Consider the following 20,001-nt stretch of genomic DNA (forward strand, 5'->3'; position numbering starts at 1 on the left):
AGATTTTTTTTTGCCATTTCTAGAAGTCTATCGATTGTCTGAGCCTGCAAACGTCACTTCCGAGTCACGTGCCTCCTTTAAAAACAGTTCTGGCGTCGGGACTGCGCATTGCAGTAGTCGAAGTTGTTGTGAAAGAGAGTAGCCGGTCACGTAACGGAGAGGACATGATTGTTTTGACGTTTCTTTTAATTTCCACAGGTAATATTTTGATTATGTAACCCCTTTACTATAATATATGTTTCTGAATTTTATGGTTTTGTTTTGGAGTTGCATGATACTTGTTTTGCTTCGTATTGAGACGATACCGCTGTTTACATCGCTAGGCGGAAGGCTTTATCGGTAAATAGCCATTGTTTTTACGTTAGTGGTGCCGAATACTGCAGTGTCATTTATCTTGGAAAGGTGTTTATTTTATATTATTGTTATTCTGTGTGTCTCTGCTTTGGGTTGGATACATTTTTTGTAAGCCTGTGTAACATATTCGATACGTCACCGTTTAAGCACCTAATCGTTTAATCCGACGCAATAATTCCCAGAAAAACATTGTACTGTATTATAGTATTTAGTAGCAATACTTTCCGTCACTGCTAATAAGCGGTAATCTGCTTTCGGTTAAATCTAGTATTTTTCAGAATTGTGGTTAAGAATAACAATTTAAATGTGTTATATTGTGTCTCAATGGGCTGTACGTCTAACACATTCATTTTTAGCAGAGTTCTACGACTAAGGCATAGCTATTTGGACCAGTGTTTGTGGTATTGAATTGCTTTGTTTCTCGTTAAAGTTCAACTAAACATTGTTAGAAAGTAAAAGAAACTCGAATGCATATGGGGGATTTTCCGATTTCAGTCGTGATAGTTGAAATCCCCCATTGCTATTTTCTGTTTTAGTCAAATCAGGCGGTTTGGGTTTTGAAGACTTTCCTCTTTTCAATACAGCGCAGTTAACCGGCATATACATTTATACAGTATATGTACTGTATGTGATTCATCCATGCGTGTTTGAAACGAATTCAAACTGACCGAAGTGACGCCACACCCAGTTATACTCATTTCTTTTACGCGTGAGTGTAACGTGACTAAGTGTACGAAGCGTGCATTTCACAAACAAGGACTTTATTCGCTATCAGCAGACCACACTGCTGTTGGTGAATTTTAGGATTGGAAAAGCATCACGACCTTCAGTGAGTTCACCTCTTAGTTCGACTGCAGTATTGCCAATTGTTATATTGGCAAAATACCCATTACTATTGGATAACGCTGTTGACCGACTAGCTCTAAATAATCCACTGCTCAGCTTTTACAATGACTACTTTTCCAAAACTAGACGATGACCCCTTTGCGTTGCGACATAGTAAGGATCTGCTGAACCGAAAGTCTCTGCTGCGCATTTTGTAAAAAAACAAAGTATATGCGCTTTTGTGTTTGAGCTGTCAGTTATTGCGTCTTCTGTGCTAACATGTTTTGTAACAGTAATCCTCGATGCGATAGAATTTATCTCCTGTGGAGTATGATTTCATGGCCTCATTTACCTGAAATGAGATTAGGGGAGACAGATATGCTCGACCTAGCCGGTTAGTTGCGTTATCTAATGTTGCAGCTGGACATGGTCGCTGACCCGGGGGCTTGCGAAGCCGCTAGTATGTTTCAGAACATTGTCTAGTGTTTCCTTATGAGACGAGGACGGGTCTGAATCTGGTGTTTTCTCCCAGTGTCTATACTTTTGACTGCTTCATGGTAAGAAGTGAGTTCTATGTGAAGAAACTGAGATTTCGCTTTAAAAAAAATGCATCAAAATAATAGCATCTCCTCAGTGTATTCGACAGTGAAAAGCAGTCCTTCTGTATACCTGCCAAGTGTGATAAACGCTTGATTGAAACAATTGCCATGGGTCTCTGACGGGAAGGACACGTTTCTGCTTTATGCTTCGGCTGCATGATGTATTTAGCCGTTGCCTTTATGCAAGGCGATCTGCAGTCGGAAAAATTAGGTTATGCAAAGGCGGAATGTTGAGAATTCAACACGCTGGGCCTGACAGGTAGCAGGAGATGGAGATGTAGCTGGTTATGTAGTAAGAAAAATAAAACTTGGGGCAAGGCAACATTCATTTGTGTGCAGTAGAATTGGTTACTCTAAACCAAAGGAGAAGATTCTTAATTATAATTTGAACAGATATAGGTTTAAGATTTAAAAAATGTAATTCTTGGCAGTAATCTGTGATTCCTTTATGTTCTGAATCTTTGATAATATTTTTGTTAATCTCGGCTAAATCTAAAACTGAGGGCTGCTGTGACCGGAACTGTGAAGAGGAACCAAGCCTTCCTCAAATGGTGGTGACCTTTCCTGTTGATCTGGGTGTTTCATTGTCCTTTTAGAACTTGGAACTTGGTCAGAAGTTCCTGAAAAAATGGCAGAAGTGGAAACTGTTTCATCCCTCTCCCGTTAACCACTGTTGTATTGTTAATTTCAGTTCAAGGTGCTTTTTTTTGTTATCCCACCTCTTTGTGTACTCTTTAAGCTGGTGTCATGGGAAGAGCCTTGCAGATTGCCCACTGCCATGACAGGTTAATTGACACCCCCCACTTTCCCTTCGTGTTTAACACTCTGGCATTGTTAGCAGTCTGGCTTGGACCACAATCAGTGTGAAGCTCCAGTTCACTGTATCCCTCTGCTGCTGCTGTTATTTTAATAGGAACTATAGATGGCGGTCAGCTGCAGCTGGTCCAATACTGGGGCAATGTTGAGGAAATCTGGAGTAGGGGAAAAGTATCTGCAATGCTGTATCTGATCCAGGTATGAGAGGGGGGGACATACTGTGTATCGGGTATACTTGATATTCTGGAAGCCAGCAACACAGTATTTCTGCCTTAAGACAAGATCACTTTATTAGCCCTATACAATTTCTTGCATTAGGGATTTCTTTTCACATACCCCAGCTTGCTCCCCATGAGACACACAGACGGATGGAGAGAAACTTGGGGTCAGAGCGCAGGGTCAGCCAATAATATGGCACCACTGGAGCAGTTGGGGTTAAGGGCCTTGCTCAGGAGCCCAACGGAGTAAGATTCCTCTGCCAGCTGCGGGATTTGAACCGGCAACCTTTCAGCCACAGGCGCAGATCCTTAGCCACAGAGCCACTGCTCCGCCCCAGGTGGCTTAAAAGGAGTAGCAATTGTAACAAATGCACCCCCTACATTCTTCTAATGTGTACAAATTCATAACTGCACTAATTTTACATGCACACCGGTGCAGTGGCTCTGTGGCTAAGGATCTGCACCAGTGGCTGGAAGGTTTCCTGGTCCCCCGGCTGGCAGAGGAATCCTACTCTGTTGGGCCCCTGAGCAAGGCCCTTAACCCCAACTGCTCCAGGGGTGCCGTATAAATGGCTGACCCTAAGTTTCTCTCCCTGTCTGTGTGTCTCATGGAGAGCAAGCTGGGGTATGTGAAAAGAAATTCCTAATGCAAGAAATAGATTAGGGCTAATAAAATGATCTTGTTTTAAGGCAGAAATACTTTATTGGCTTCCCGAATATCAAGTATTGCCGATATATAGTATCGTGGGGGTATGCAAAAAAGACATTCCTAATACTATAATAGAAATTGTATATGGCCAATAAAAGTGATCATCTGGGGTGTTGAGCACATTCCTGTTTGTCATGGAGAAAACTGTACCAATATGTGCTTTTTAAAGTTGTTGATCCTGGACATGGCTTGTTTGGTTATTTCTGTGAAGATGGGAATTACCAGAGCCTGACAAATCACATACTGGTATCCTAATTTTTTGCTAAACCCACAAATATGAATCTTCTTTTTTTAAATTTACTTCTTAAAGCAGTTTAAAATGTGCACAGTAAGTGCTGATGTTGCATTGAGACAAACACCTATTTTTGTGTTTGGTGGTGGGCATATGCACCAAAAGACAGAGTTGTATCTGACATTTCTGCTTGCTAGCAAAAATGTTATCAGAAATCAAAAACATTCTTTATACAGTGGACCCTGAACTTTGTGTATCTGTGTTCTGCAGAATTAGATGCTGACTTGGGAGTGTGATATTCCTTATGATGTATAATCAGCCTCTCCTGCTGCCTTACTGCTTTTTTTGGTTTATAACGCAAACACTTCTTTTGCTCTTTTTCCACTTTTCACAGCAGCTTCATATCTGATCTTGTTAGCCAAGCCCTTTCTCCAAACGGTTTGATTTCTACATAGTCAGTAATAATAGCTTGAAGTGGGTGAGAGCACATAATGTGAAACTTTAACAGTATTTTTAGTTGATGGGTTCTTTCAGGTTAAATTCAGATTTCAACTTATTTTTATTTTGTCACTTGTACTCTTGCATGTTTTCCTGTGCAACCTAGCATGCCCTGAGAGGAGCCTAAAACAGAAGTGTGACTACAGCCCTCAGAGGTGCTATTTGAAAATGGTATGTGTGATATATTATAGGGGCATATTCTTGCTGTAGCTTTCATTTCCTCACCGAGTGATCTTTGAGGAAGCTGATGTGCTGCAACAGTTTCATTAATGTGGAAGTTTTTTTTTTTTATATCCAGCATCTCTCACCCTTGTTTTCACACCTTCTGTGTGCTGCATCACAAACTCCACTCTGATGTGGATGGTCTTTTTTCAACCCAGATGGGTGCTAGAGTGGCTAGTTCTTTATATGGCCTAGTATATAGCATGAGACCTAACATGCTCCTCAAAGTGCCAGGCATGAATAGTGGTACTCTGAATATTTTAGCCTAATGCAATGCTAGTGTTTTTTAATCTATACATTGGTACCTTATGTACTACAGAAGGTACTGAGTGACATTGGCTTTAATACTGCAGAGAGGAGCTGAGTGGAACTGTGCCCGGGTATTTTGGGTGGATTATGGAGAAACATGCCGATGCTGCCTCTCCTGCTTGTACATTTATATTCTGAATTTCAGTAGTATACTCAGTGATACACTTTTAATCTTGTGTTCTTTCACTTCTTTTCTCTGTGCATACCTGTTCCTTATATTCAGCTCAACGCAAGACAGTGCACCACCCTTAATGTTTTTTAACCCTTTCTGAAGAAAGATACCATTTAGAGATGAAATGTTCTGTCTACAGTGGCATATCTGATGCTTTTTTTCTCCTTGATGCTGGGATAAGTTGGCTTGGAAGGGGCTTCTAATATGAACTTGGAGCTGCTGTGTTCAAGCCTGTAGTGCCTGCATGGTATAAGACTAAACAATGAAACTAGTTGCTAACAGGTAATTAATAAAATCCTATTAAATCTTAGAGACATGTTTATGCCTCCATCAGTGTGTAATGTGTTCTCTGCTCTGCACCTTGATTGCCTTCAGAGAGCTTTTGCAAACTGCTGCTTCCCTAGAGTGGGTTTCTCTGCATGTATGGATAGTTTGGCTGTGCTTGAAAGCCTCATTCTTTTTCATGAGGAAAAGGGGTTAATTGGTTTGATAATTTATCTTAACTTGAGTCATCACTCTGTCTTGGTGTTCATTTTTTTTCATCTTGTGTCTTGGCAGTAACTCTTCACAGAGCTGGTGAGATTTCCCATTTAAAACAGACCTCTAGCAGTGGATCAGACCTTTACCTTGTAATACAGCTCGTTTCCTCCTTTATGGTCTGACTTTTTTACATAGAAAGACCTTCATATTCTTTGTACTGAAAGATGACGTAAAATACTAGAAATGCCAGAATACCTTGTTTCAGAAAGTATCTGTTCCTCAAAACACTTCCTCATTCTTCAGAAGATGTCTGTTTTTGGCCGTTCACTTTGTTACCATATTCCAGTATGTCTGTTGGGCATTTACGTTTGGGTTGGTTCAGTATGTAAAAAAGGTTAATCATGAAGGCCACTTAAGAGGAGGCCTATTGAATTCATTTGTTCACCCTTTCCCTGATTTTAACATATTTGAGCTACCATTTAAACCTAATTTGAATGTCTGAGGGTGGGAGGCAATGGGAGAAACAAATCAAACATGGACAACATGCATGCTCCAGGGTTGAGCCACTCGGTTCCTGACCCTGCCCTGCTCAAGAGAACAGCGTCTGTGTGCTGCGAGACTACTGGCTCACTGTTCCTGAGGACTCAAGTGTGTTGTGCATGAATCACTGGAAGTCTGTGAAAGACTGGGCCCTCGTGATTTAAGATGACATCATCAGCCTTTTGTTTCCTGGTCAAGTCTCATGATGCACAGTGTGAATAAATGTGCTTAAGGTGACTTAGTAAAGTGGGGGAAAAATGGGAATTTATTTGCCGTCGTGTATAAAAAAATAAATAACTTAAGTCATCTTTTTACTATTTGTTACAAAGTATATTGAAACCAGTGAAGGCTTCCTGTCTTCCTTTACTACTTTACACACTTGGCCAGTCCTGACTTCTCCACCTTAACAGGGGATAGTTGAGCTGAGAATTTCCCTGCGTCAGAGCACAGGGTCTGCTGATCTTCTCTTCCTGCTCCCTCACTGCTTTTTAAGACTAGGGGTGGCAGAGGTCAAGGGCAGTGTAATGCTTGAGCCATCTAGCACAGAGGTCCTGGTAGCTAAATTTTGTATTTTCTTTTCCACGGTTATTAAGCTTTCATTTTCTGAAGTTAATGAAATTTTCCAGATCTTTGAAATGTTCATATTAAATTTTATAGCTTTGAATTGGATTTAGGTTTAGAATTATTACGTGTAAAATATTTCCAAATGTTACTTTTTAATTGAGTCGATAATCTGGGAAGAGCTTTTGATTTTGACACCTTTTCTTATGCTCATCACATGTTCCCGTGACAAATGAATGCACAATGGGCTTAAATTATGAGTCCATGGGTTTCCCAATAGCACACCAGCTATGAATCAACTAATTACCACAAGAGAACAGCTGGGTATGAAAGGCACAATTATTCCTGAAATCCTGATTAATGGTAAATAAGTTGTGTTCAACTGGTGACTTTATTAATAGCTGTTTGTAAGGCGTGTCCAGCCTTTGAGTATTAAAAATCTGAAATTGAATTGGAGGAAATCTGGTTGTTTTCATTGTTGCTGTAAGTGAAAAGGTATTGCTGTGATTTGAAGAGGGCAAAATGAGATTCTTTAGTTGAGGGGAGGTGATCCGGGTGAAGGTTCTTCAAGCCATTATTTCCTCATTGTTAAGCAGTGACTTATGAAATCTTGACCTTGTTGTTTTTGCCTAATAATTGCAGGTTCTAGAATGCTGTTTGCAGTTTTGTAATCCTTGGGGGTTTTTTGGTCTGGGGTGACTGGAGAGTCATGTGATTGACCCTAAGGCAATTTTGAGATCAGGACTTGTTTGTTGCAGGTTTCAGTGGCTTGCTTTTGGTTCCTGCTTCTTGTGTAACCTCCAGGAAGTGAACAATGAATCTTTTCCTTTAATCAGCATAAGTCCACCTATTATCTTTACACGGGAAAGGTCTAGTTGACCTGTTTAACCCTTTTCTGCATTTTATTTTTAACATGTGCATTTTTGCTCCTCTAGCTGCAGCTTCCCCTCTGTTGGGGAAGGAGCAGTGTGCCAAGGGCCCCCCCTACTGGTGCCAAAATGTCAAGACGGCCTCTACCTGTGGCGCTGTGACCCACTGCCAGCAGAATGTCTGGAACAAACCCACTGCTGTGAGTTTACAGTGCACTCTAGCCCAGGGTAGTCAAGCATGGCTCCTGCAAACTCCTTAAGTTAATTAAGCAATTAAGGATTGATTTGGCTCATATTGTGTGATGTGAAGGTTGATAACCACTGCTCTAGCCTAATACATGTTTTGAGAATGATTCACATTTTCAGAGTGCACTACCCTTGTAGCACTTATTGAAATGCTATAAATGTTTTTAAGTGATTGTAGCTGAAGTATAAGCCTTATGAATATTGCCAAAGTTCTTTCAGTCCCTCCAAGACAATTTAAACCTGGTGTTTTTTTTTTCTTTTGTTCAGAAAACTGTGCCATGCGACTTGTGCAAGGAAGTCCTCACGGTGGTGGGCAGCCTGTTGAAGGACAACGCCACTGAGGTAGCGTTCACAGAGGACAATGCCTGTATTGTTTTACTGGCATTGTAACTCGTACATTCAAGTCCACACTTAACTTGGTGTTGTTCAATTTGTCAGTTGATGACAAATCTTAATTTTTAATGATTTAGCCTGTGTGGTTATTTATTCTGCAAAAAGAAAAATCAATAAAATATGCATCGGATAACGGCACGTGGCAGTGCTAACCGATACAAGTGTCCGGCAGAAAATCTGAAAATATAATCCCTGTGATATGAAGGTGGAAGGCTTAAGCTCTCTGCAGAGTTTTGCAGTTATTGGCAGTATCATAAAAAGCTGTTTTCACCCAGATTAATTAGAGGCACATTAATCAAACCTAACTACATTTTAAATAATATGGAAGTGATAAGAACTGCAATAAATTGGAGAAAAATGGCGAATGCGTCTTTACTGTTTCAGTATGTGAATAAAACTGGTAAAGTGGTAATCTTGTATACTGAAAGTAAAGATCGCAACAATGAGTGAAACAAGGAAAGATGGTAATGCAGGATGGTGCAAAACATTTTCCCTGTGTACAGAAAACCTTTTAAACCCTTAAATCACGTTAAGGTTGTCACCGAACTGATGTTTATCAAGAGGAATGTGTAAAAGTTTGCTTTAACAAATAAAACAATCAAATCTTATTCTGTGCTTTTGTGTGGGTACAAACTAGTTCGGATACCTGTACTCCTAGGGGAAATGAAAGTGGTAGCGTATGAGATCCAGTGATTTGTGGAAATTCTAGAAATGGTAATTATCTTAAAATCTCATGTAACATGCTCAAAACGTTACAGAAGAACGTTATCTTCGCCCCAGATTGCAGTGTTAGCAAGATCTTCATATAGCCCTTTATTGTTTTTCAACTCTTGTCATGGATTTAATCTGTACTTAAACGAAAATCAGAAAGTTCTGAAATTTGTTAAATCCCTTACTTCATGGAATCCGTTTTGTTTTTGCAACCTCTGGCAAATCTTAAAATTGCAACCCCAAGTCCTCGTTCATTTGAAGTCTGTGTCTTCCCAGGCTGAAATCCTGGGTTATCTGGAGAAGGCATGCCAGCTGATCCCAGATGCTGGCTTGTCCTCGGAGTGCAAGGAGATGGTGGACAACTATTACCCCGTCCTGATGGGCATCCTCACGGGCGAGCTGGTGAGGTTGGGTGCGGGACACCGTGCTCTAGGGTGGGCTTTGGGTTCAGATAAGCTGGTGACCAACTCGCAATCCCCATTCCGTTTAAGAGACCTGGGGCTAATTCCTAAAGGCATGCTCAGAGTAAGATGTGAAACTTTATACGAGTAAACAAACGTACTTAAATCCTGAATTCTCCACCATTTTTGCATGTTTGAAGAACTGTGGGAGAGTAACACACTGCCACAATTGTTCTAGGTTTGAAAGAATTTGTGCAAGATGTTATTTTCCTGTAAGATCTCTCTGGGATTGTTTTACCCTGAGATATTGCAAAAATGAATTGAGGTCGCAAAATTTTAAAATAAGATGCATGCTTTTCTTCACAATACTAGTTAGTATTTGTATACTATGCTTCCTGAAAGGAATATTACAGCAGTGTGCACACTTGTACATAGTGATAAATAGGATGGATGAGTGGATATTGTAAAACCAGAACAATATGAATTGTGAGTTGGACACATTTCTGAATTGGGATTACCATATTTTTGTTTTAAAAAGTGACAGAAGTTTAGGTGCTTAGATTTGCTTAACTTCTTATAGATAGACAAATATTTACTATTTTTAATATAATTAAACGAGCATTGTCTGACATGACAGAGTTAACCGATGTAATGGGTAGGTGTCTTACATTCATTACAGGAGGACCCCAACGCGGTGTGCTGTGCCATGGGGCTGTGCAGGTCACTGCAGAAGGAGATGGCTGAGGCTCAGATCCTTTCCAATGAGATCCCTCAAGTTGACCTTGCTCAGCGATTGTCCCCATTCATCGCTAATGTGCCCCAGCTGCTGTACCCTCAGTCGACCCCCAAGGAGACTCCCAAGCCGGTAAGGTCTGCTGGGAGAATAGGTTGGCATAATCGGAGAAGGAATCCTAGATGCTTCTATTCTGTTCTATTGCGTGTCTTAATCCTGCTGTTAACTTAGTTGATAGTTGAACAGGTTTGTAACGGGTTTAAGAGACCTAAGGTTTTCTTACTTCTTGGCAAACATCTTGTGTAGACAGGGATTGTTACAATCTAACCTTCTTCTTACCCTCCAAAATACTTAGAGGGAGAATGGCAAATTTGGTTGAATGTTTTCTGTGTTGATAAATGCTGGTAATTATTGTTCCCCCAAAGATCACAGTTTTCAAATGTGGTCCACAGTGTTCATGTGGAATATCGGCCCTATGACTTGCTTGGCACCTTTGAGGACCCATTGCTGCCAGAGCTACTTCCTTCCTCTGGTTGATGCTCCATCTGTTGTGGAGCTTGCAGTGTAAATAAGTAGTAGTTGATTCTGATAGTTAATCCAAAGCTGCAGAACACAGAGAAAATGACTTTAGAATTCCATGTGAGTGCAAGGAGGGCACGATTGTAGTTTTATTTTAGTTTGAGATGTTCTTGCCTTTATTCCCCCCCTTCAGGAAAATGGTGATGTTTGCAAGGACTGTGTGACATTCATAAAGGATGCCCAGGACCAAGCCAAGTCCAACACCTCTTTTGTCAGTGCCCTCATCAGCCAGATCGAGACTCAGTGTGACCTCCTGGGGCCGGGCATTTCTGACATGGTGAGAGGATGAAATGAGTAGAGAGAGGGATGGAGGTGTCATGGGGATGACTGGTGATGTAGTCGTCATCCCTCACTGCAGTGTTAAGTGTTTAGTGGAAGGTGGGAGTTTCTCATTTTAGCACTAACAATGTATGCAATTTGGCAATGACCTCTTCTGCCTGTTTTTTTTTCATTTTAAATGATCTTGATAGTTTAATTGTATTTCAGTCTATTATCCCGCTAAGCAGCTGTTGCCGTTGTGGGTTTTCACCATGTTTGATAAGCTTGTGTATATCTGTTTCAGTGTAAGCAGTACGTTGGACAGTATGGTCCTCTCGTCATCCAGCAGCTTATGTCCATGGTAAGTCAGCTGGGCTGGGTGGGAACTTGGAGTGTGTTACAGTACGATATACATTACAGTATAGCTCAATGTTGCAGTGCCCATGTATTCTTGACAACCTGAGATCTAAAGCTCATAGAAAGTGGAGGAAGAGGTTTTCTTTGCAAAATGACACTTTTACAGCTGTGTACAAGGTGGGCACCTGGGTGGCTCAACCACTACTTTAGCGTGTTTGGTATGCAGGTGGATTCCTGCTCATGTAGGAGGCAGTACTGGTCATTGCTGCATTATTGTGACCAAGATGAGCCAAACACCAGTCTGCAGTTGAATGAGTGCAGCTGGGTTTGGGTGGGCTTTAATCTACCAGGGATCTTTTGAGAGCTGCATCATTCTTCTAATTATCTCCTATAGACACTGTAGGGCTCACACACTGAAAAATGCAGATTCGGAAGGAATGCATGCATGGTCTGAAGTGACAAACTTGGACAAATTATTTTTGTAATGAAGTGCCAGGGTGAATCCAAATTGGCAGAGTTATGGGGAAAAAAACAGAAGCTTTTTGGGTTGAAAAGGGACCTTGGATTCTTTTGCCGAATCTCATTATTGGTTGCTCTGTACTTCTGTATAACTGCATTTTCTGCAGCAGACAGGTCTGTTTTTTTACATATTCATCTATATTGGTAAAACTCCCAATATTGTACTACTTAGAGTACTTAGAGTAATGCTGCACAGTACTAGGTGTCTCATCCCTCAGTCTTGCATGCTTGGTTTGTGCCTGTTAAATTGTCAGTGCCAGAACTCTGGTTTTGTTACCGTTCTGTGACTCTGAACTTAAACCTGTCTAACTATTGATTTCAATGCAAGATAAAACTCAATAATTCTTCTGAGAGTGGGTTTCTACACAAAGTAATTTAAAGAAAACTCTTATTGAGGCCTTCGTCTTTTCTTTCGCAGCAAAAAAATCAGATCTAGGTAGCATGAAATACTGTTTGGGTCTTAACATTCCCTCTAGCTGTGCAAGCTCATTTTGATATTTTTTTCAATTCTAAGTAAACCTAGGCCTGAGCAAGATGAGTTTGTTGCCAATTATACAAAATTGCTGACCCCATTTTTGAAAATGGGGAAAAGGGAGGCTAGCATTAAAACTAAAAAGGAATTGGAACAAAACATTTCTATGTGCTGTGGATCTTAATGCAGTCTTGTGACTTTCTGGTTCTTTAATCACCTGTTCTTTATTTTTTCCTTTATGATTATTTCTTTTTCTACTCTGTTCCTCTCCGATCTGCAGGAACAGGTAGGTGTTCTGTCTCTGTAGCTTTCCCTCTAGTTACTGGTTGACTTGCTGTGATGTAGTGTGGTAGTTCTGCTCACCTCTGTAGCCACTCACCCCCCCCCCTCACCTGGTGCCCAAGTTAGACACTCTGGACTATGTGGGAGAGAGGGGTGGTTGTATAAGGTTCACTGTAGTGGACTGCATTCCTGGTTGATTGCATGGGTATAGCAAGTTTGCAATGTACTGCATTTACAGCTTTGCATGAGGATGGTTTAACAATTTCAAAGATCTCTTGGAGTTCACCTCAATATGTTACTGGTTATTTGGAGCAAATACATGGAATGGATGATGTTACCAGACCTCTCGTAGTCTCGGCACTCTAATTCAGTACACTGCAGTTTCTAGATAAATGTGCTAATAACTGTTTTGCCATAATGAATTTTCCAAAGCCCAGGATTTTGTTTTTAAAGCAGAACAAATATTTCTAACCCTCTATCCTGTTCCTCCTGGCAAATGGTCTTTTGATTAAACCCTAGCTTTCCATTAATTCCTTTGCTTGTAGTTCATATTAATGCATGCATGTCCATGCATTAATCATACAGGAATCTTCTAAAAATGACTTGAACTGCTTGTATCTTTCAAACTGGGAGCAGGAATTTCAAGGAGTGCAGATTGAGGGTTATAAAGAAAATACATTTTCTGTAGATGCTGGACTTCACCCCCCCATAGTCTTGTCTGGTACTGGCCCCTGGTTTTAAAAGTATAACAAGATGTTCTAGATACTATAACTGTCAGCTGATGCATGGATGAAATGGGGCCAGGTATTGCATCTGGGATAGCAAAGATGGTGACTGCTTATCCCTTGCATGTCTGGCGTTTTTCTGCCCTCCCACTCTGACCACACGGCATACCGGTGGCAGTGGTTTATATTAAGAGCCAGACAGCCACTGTTTTTTTTGTTTGAGGTCCTCTGTTATGAATGATGGAGGGGGAAAAATGTGTATTGTAGTACTCTTTAAGCAAGAGATATACATGTTTGTGTTTTGGTTGAAGTATTTTATTTCAAAAGTAGTAGAAGTATTTAAAAGTAATTCTTATTACTTTTACCTGACCAAATCACAGCAACAGTTGGATATTTGTGCAGTAAACCTGGAAATATTGGACAAATTGAGAAGGCAGACTAGTCCAAAATGTTTTCTGCCTAGTCTTAAATCTAGACTCATGTTTAGTGCTCTTTAGTAAACTTGTTTGCTGTACCCAGGCTTGTCTTGCATTTCACCAACATAACCTGACTCTTACATTGCTGTCATGCTTTTTTGTAGGCTCCAGAAGACATCTGCAGCCGGGCTGGGTTCTGCCCTGTTCATCACTCTGTTCCCATGGAGACCTTGGTAGCAGCTAAGCTCTTCCCAGCCAAGGTAGTGAAGCCTGCTGAGCTCAAGCCTGCCAAGGTAATGGCAACATATGCGCTTGCATTATCCCATAGGGAGAACATGAGTAAAAACAGTTGTACCCCATTCTATTGCTGGACAGCCAAAGACTGCCAGCTAAGTGAATTTTGACTTTGCAGTATAACCTAGTAACTAAGTCTCTTCATCCATACTTTAAAATCAGTAAATGCTTTATGTGGCCAGCTTAAACCCTTATATAAGAAACTTGCTTTAAATTTTACTCTGAAAAACTGTAAATTAAAACTTTACTAGCATAACTGATGCATGGTCTATTAAGAGGGTCTCTGAATGTCCGGAATGTATGGGAGAAATCTGTAATGCTGTCTTGGGTATATAACCAACAAGAAGAGACCAGTTAATCCCCCTTCCTTTTACTAGGAAGTAATCTGCCTAGCAACTGAAACAACATGCACTTATTTCTGAGGAAAATTTCAAGTCCTAGAAAGTTTGTGAATTTGTACACCTTGTTTCTAGTCTTTAAGAAGTGCACAGTAAGACCACATTTCTTCCAGAGTGATCATTTCCACTCTGTAAAAGGACTTTGCTTTTCATCTTAATTGTTAGTCTGTAGTTTTTATAAGGAATAAGAACATGAAATGTGTGGGACTGATTTTGGTCATTCTTTTCTCTTCAGAAGCTGGTGAAAGTTGGTGAACCCCCACAGTGCACAGTGTGCGAGTTGGTATTGAAGGAGATTGAGAGTATCCTGGAAGGAAAGACGTCTGAGGTATGCTGTCCTCGCCGTACATTGGTAGTGAGGGAGGATGAATCATCTGTATGTAGTTTTGAAAATGTGATTGTATCAGTACATATCTATCTTGGATGCTCAAACTCCAGGGGCTTGTTTAATGTTAAGAGTACAAACATGGTCTATAGCCACCTGGCACTATTGCAGAACACCACTACAGTACATAGCATTTGTTCACAGTCGGATATATACAGGTACAAGAAAAAGTTTGTGAACCCTTTGGAATTACCTGGCTTTCTGTATTAATTACTCATAAAAATGTGGTCTGATCTTCAACTAAGTCACAATAATAGACAAACAAAATCTGTTAAAACAAATAACACAAACAATTGTACTTCTTGTCACTATTGAAAACATCATTTAAACGTTCACAGTCCATGCTGGTAGAAAATATGTGAACCTTTTGTATTTTATTAACTGGTAGAACATCCTTTAGCTACAATAACCTCCACTAAACGTTTCCTGTAGCTGCTGATGAGACTTGCACAACGGTTAGGAGGAATCTTAGGCCATTCCTCCTTATGAAACTGTTTCAGTTCATTGGTGTTTCTGGGATTCCTTGCATGAACAGCTCTCTTCAGATCATGCCATGACATCTCATTTGGGTTGAGGTCTGGACTCTGACGTGGCCATTCCTGAACATGAATTTTCTTCTGTTTAAGCCATTCTGTTGATTTACTCCTGTGTTTCGGTCATTGTCTTGTTGCATCACCCAACTTCTATTAAGCTTCAGGTGATGGACCGCTATCCTGACATTCTCCTGTAAAACTTCTTGATACAATTTTGAATTCATTGTTCCCTCTGATAGCAAGCTGTCCAGGCCATGATGGTTCATTGTTGGGATGAGGTTTTGATGTTGGTGTGCAGTGCTTTTTTTCTTTCAAACATTGTGCGCGTTTCTGCCAAAGAGTTCAACTTGACTTGACTTCAATCCATCCACAGAGCATTGTCCCAGAAACAATTGTTGTGGAACATCCAGGTGGTCTTTTGTAAAATTGAAAAGTGCAGCAACATTGTTTTTGGAGAGCGGTGGTTTCCTCTGTGGTGTCCTTCCATTAACACCATTCTTGTTCAGTGTTTTTCTTATAGTACACACGTGAATGGAGACTTTGGCAAGTTCAAGAGAATCTGCAGGTGCTTCGCTGTTACCCTCGGGTTCTTTTTCACCTCCTTCAGCATTGCATTCTGCACTCTTGCTGTGATCTTTGCAGGACGCCCACTCCTAGGGAGAGGAGCAACAGTACTCTGTTTCCTCCATTTGTAGGCAATTTCTCTTACTGTGGATTGATGAACACCCATGCTTTTAGAAATGCCTTTTCAGCTTTATGCACCTCTATAATTCTTAAGTCCTCCGATATTTCTTTTGATCGGGGCATGGTTCACATGAACGACTCTTCTTGAGAATAGCAGTCTGTCACTAACCAACTCTTGTGTGCCTTGGCATGGCACCTCCAATCTCATGTCATTGATTGGATCACCCAGCTCTAATTAGCTTTTGGAGAAGTCATTAGCCTAGAGGTTCACATAGTTTTTCCGACCTAGACTGTGGATGTTTAAATTATGTTCAGTACAGACAAGAAGTACAGGTTGTTTGTGTTATTGGTTTAAGTAGGTGGTCTATTATTGTGACTTAGTTGAAGATCAGACCACATTTGTATGAGTAATGAAAAAATTCAGGTAATACCAAAGGGTTCACAAACTTTCTTGCAACTTGACAAGTTATTGAGCACTTTTACCTTTCACAATCAACACATCTTGTTGTAGGCATGTATATTCTTTCACAAACATTTAGTTTTGCTACAGCATCTTTCTCGCTCTCCTCCCCACCCCAGGAGGCAGTGGTGCATGCAGTGGAGAAGGTGTGCTCCCTGCTGCCGAGTGCCCTTTCTGCTCAGTGCCGTGACCTGATCGAGGTCTATGGCAAGGCTGTGATCGAGCTGCTGGTGCAGGAGGCTGACCCCAAGACTGTGTGCACCCTGCTGGGGTTGTGCAGTGGCCGTCCCTATATCCGTGAGTTTTGTCGGATGTGATGTAGGATCCTGCTCCAGATGTATCCGAGCTGTGGGAATGATTCAAGAGTATTGCAGCTGAATGTTCTTTCAGGCTTTTAAAAACTGCATTTTTTTTTCTTGTTAATGTCCTGTAATGTGGACTTATTGTCTAATTTGTTTTTCTTTAACCAAGCAGCAGTGATGGACAAGGCTCATTTCCAGTTAGGTGGGTTCTGTGACGTGTGCAAGATGGCAGTGCGCTATATTGATGGTATTCTGGAGCAGAATGCCACAGAGGCCCAGATTGAGGAAGCAGTGAGGAAAGTGTGTAACTTCTTGCCTGAAACAGTGAGGGGCGAGGTAAGTGTGTGGAAAGAGTCTGAAGCTGTATAGAGAAGATGGTCTGAACAGAAAATGGGACAAAAGAGAACCGTGACGGTGTCTGCCCTAAACTATTTAATGTGGTCAGCTGCAGTGACAGCTGGTTTATAACTGGAATTTGAGAGGTTTCTCCTTATAACACTGACTGTCCTGTGTGGTATATTAGAATATCTGGTTTTTGCAGTTACCTTTATAGACCTACATAAAAGCCACCAAGCATCTTTTAAGTAACTGATTACTGTGCTCGTCGACTTGCATAGGTTGTGTGTAAGACAGTCCTGCACGTATCGGCTTGTTCACCTTCTGTGCTCTGTAACTGTACCCTCTGAGTGCACCTCCCTCTCTGTGCAGTGTGACCAGCTGGTGCAGCAGTACGAGCCCCTCCTTGTGCAGTTGCTCCTGCAGATGCTGGACCCAGACTTTGTGTGCATGGTGAGTTTTCCTGTTTTAGCCCTGCTCTCCAGAGACCAGTATGACTGATTGCAATTTCCACATGTATTCAAGTAGTGCTCTTCTACATCATTAAACATTCAGCCATTTTCATACTTTAGTTGGATACAGTAAAATTAACTGGCCTGTTTTGAGCAACTCATGAAACCTGTGTCCTGTGGAGCAGTGAAATTTATTTAGTTTTGTCTATGCATTGGTTATCTGTGGGAGCAGATAACATGTATATACATCTGAGAATGTTCTGGCTGAAGATCTTCATGCTTTAAGACCCCAGGAAATACCCTATGTCCTCAACAGTCGACAACAATGTTAGTGTTCTCTGCTCTGCAAGGTTCCCTATGTTGTTTTTTGTATGTGTATCAATTTTCATTTCTTAGTAAATTGGCTACCCTACTTGTATATTACAAGAACAGCATCATGGAGCGATGCATGCACCTGCTGAGCGGTGGTGTACAGTCTTGGCAGAGAACATAAGTAGGATAAGCTGTACAGTCTGAGTCTTGTGCCCAGTATAAGAGGTCTGCTGTATTTCCTGACCCTTCAGAAAGTTGGTGCCTGTCCTGATGCTCTGAAGTCACTGCTAGGAACAGAGGAGTGCAGCTGGGGGCCATCCTACTGGTGCAAGAACATGGACACTGCATCTCGTTGTGATGTGAGTATTATAATCTTTCCCATTTCTGTGTCTCCTTGTATTCTCTGCCCAATGAGTCTGCTTTTGTCATGGAGTTTAAAATCTGGGTAACTTTGGCAGTCTCTTATCTCCTAGTAAAACATAAGTGTTCCAGTTAAGCCATTTATTGAAGCAGAAGTCAGTTGGCTTTGTAGTCCTGGTAAACCTGTAGACCCAGTGATCTTCATCTCCCTTGGGATCTCTGTTTTTATACTGTTACCCATCTCAGTCAGATTAACACATTCTTCCAGCCATGTTACAATTTAAAGAGACCTGTAACACCTGGCTGACTCGAGTTAAGACAACCAAACTTTATTAACCTGGATGCTAGTATTTAAGGTTTTGCATGAGGAAGAATTAAGTGTGCTTTCTCCTCTTCAGGCTGTTGAGCACTGCAGACGCCATGTGTGGAACTAGAGGAAGAGGAGCAGCAAGGACGACAATCTTACCTGGGAAAAATGAAAGATAATGTAGAACTGCTTTGTAACTTTAAATTCGGTCATTTTTTTTAGACTTAAAATAACTGCATTGGATTAAATGTTTCTTATCCTTTGATAAGCCTGTGTATTGGGGTGGTGTGGGGTTATTTTATATAAAAACCTGTGAGTAAGGATGCCATGTACTGTGCATAGGCAGTTTTTTTTAAATATGAACAGGGGAAGACTAGGTCAGTGAGCTTTTTTGTACACAAATCGCTGTATTGGTGGCAGTGAATATTGGAGACAAAGGGAGTCTTCTGGGCTGAATCAGATGTGTGTGCTGGGGGGTGGCACTTGGTGGCAGAACCTACATTTTTCCCCAGGGAGATTGAATATTCAACTATAAATGCTCTAAAGTAATGCTTAATAAGTGCTTCCCCTTCTCTTCGGATACAGGGATGTAAATAATTTTTACAGAAATTCTCGGTTTGAAGACACTGACACTTCAGTTTAATTTGCGATTTGAGGTTTTATGAATCCAGTGCCTTGAGGGGGGAATGAGGATAAACTTTAGCCATCTGGTCTGTACTAGCAGGAGAGTATAGGTTTGTGATGGGTCACCCTGGTCCTGGAACACCATAGTTCTGCATGTTTCCTGGCCTTTTTAAAATTGGAAACTAAAATTGCTCAGTGTGTTCAGCTGATTAAGCTGAGCTGTTAAACTGAAATTCAAGGACCAGGGTTCCTCATCACTGGGAGATGAACCAATAACCTTTGTGTGGTGGACCACACTTCCTTTTGTATCGGCTGGCTTGAATTGGGTTTTCATAGATGATCCCAGCATTTAGGCAACTGTTACTGGACTTCCAAACGCCCTGCTGACTTGCATCATGGCAATGGGTGGGCCCACAGGTTTTTGGCCAGTTTAAGTGAAGTAAGTTTTTTCTTCTAAAAAAAACTTAAACTTGAAAAGAGATTGCTTCTAACATGAGCTTGGTGTATTTTGTAGAACTGCTAGATTTGTTGTAAATGAGCCTGAGACCATGTCACCTGTGACATGAGAAAGGAATAGCGTGACTTGTCTGTCATGCTGTCTGCTTTTCTTTCCTGCAGTCTGAGACTACTTGCATTTAGCAAATTTTGTTAACTTGTCATTGTGCACAATCAATCCATCTTCAATATTGAGCAAATATGGATGTTGCAAATGGATCGAATTGATTTTAACAATGTTTAAATAAACATTCTAAATCCACTTGTTGTGCTCCTTTTGCTGTGCTTTAAGTACATACAGTAAGGTTTCAGATTTGATTGTGAATGAATATCACAGGGATGGAGTTGAGCTTCAATGTGAGAAATACATTTTATGGGACAGGGCTGTAAGGTGACCTTCAGATCGCACACATCAGGTGAAATATCTTCGCCCTAGCAAGTGTCATCCTACCCTTCTGCCCATAAATACGAAGCACTTACGAAACCAGTCCAGAAAGATTGCATAGTCACCCAAGCCTCTTGAGTTCCAATATATGGCAAAAAGTTCTCATTCTTGGTGTATG

At 41.0% G+C, this 20,001-nt stretch overlaps 1 protein-coding gene and 1 long non-coding RNA gene across 3 annotated transcripts in view; both read left to right on the forward strand.

The window, feature by feature from the left end:
- LOC148661457 (uncharacterized) overlaps positions 1-20,001 on the forward strand; it is a 123,586-nt gene that overhangs the window by 58,998 nt on the left and 44,587 nt on the right. The gene's annotated exons all lie outside the window — the stretch shown is intronic.
- psap (prosaposin) lies at positions 39-19,700 on the forward strand. 2 transcript variants are annotated; one of them, XM_088635232.1, is made up of 14 exons: positions 39-198; positions 7,471-7,604; positions 7,918-7,992; positions 9,031-9,156; positions 9,835-10,020; positions 10,601-10,744; positions 11,030-11,086; positions 13,661-13,789; positions 14,424-14,516; positions 16,370-16,547; positions 16,725-16,888; positions 17,261-17,341; positions 17,904-18,011; positions 18,411-19,700. In XM_088635232.1, the coding sequence occupies exons 1-14, from the start codon at positions 165-167 to the stop codon at positions 18,444-18,446; spliced, it is 1,545 nt and encodes a 514-aa protein (XP_088491358.1). In that variant the 5' UTR covers positions 39-164; the 3' UTR covers positions 18,447-19,700. The 2 variants fall into 2 exon arrangements, with proteins under 2 accessions (XP_088491358.1, XP_088491359.1); XM_088635233.1 differs by having other exon boundaries at positions 14,427-14,516.

This window comes from Lepisosteus platostomus, chromosome 6 (genome assembly GCF_059453375.1).
Source record: "Lepisosteus platostomus isolate fLepPlt1 chromosome 6, fLepPlt1.hap1, whole genome shotgun sequence".
Lineage (NCBI taxonomy): Eukaryota > Metazoa > Chordata > Actinopteri > Semionotiformes > Lepisosteidae > Lepisosteus > Lepisosteus platostomus.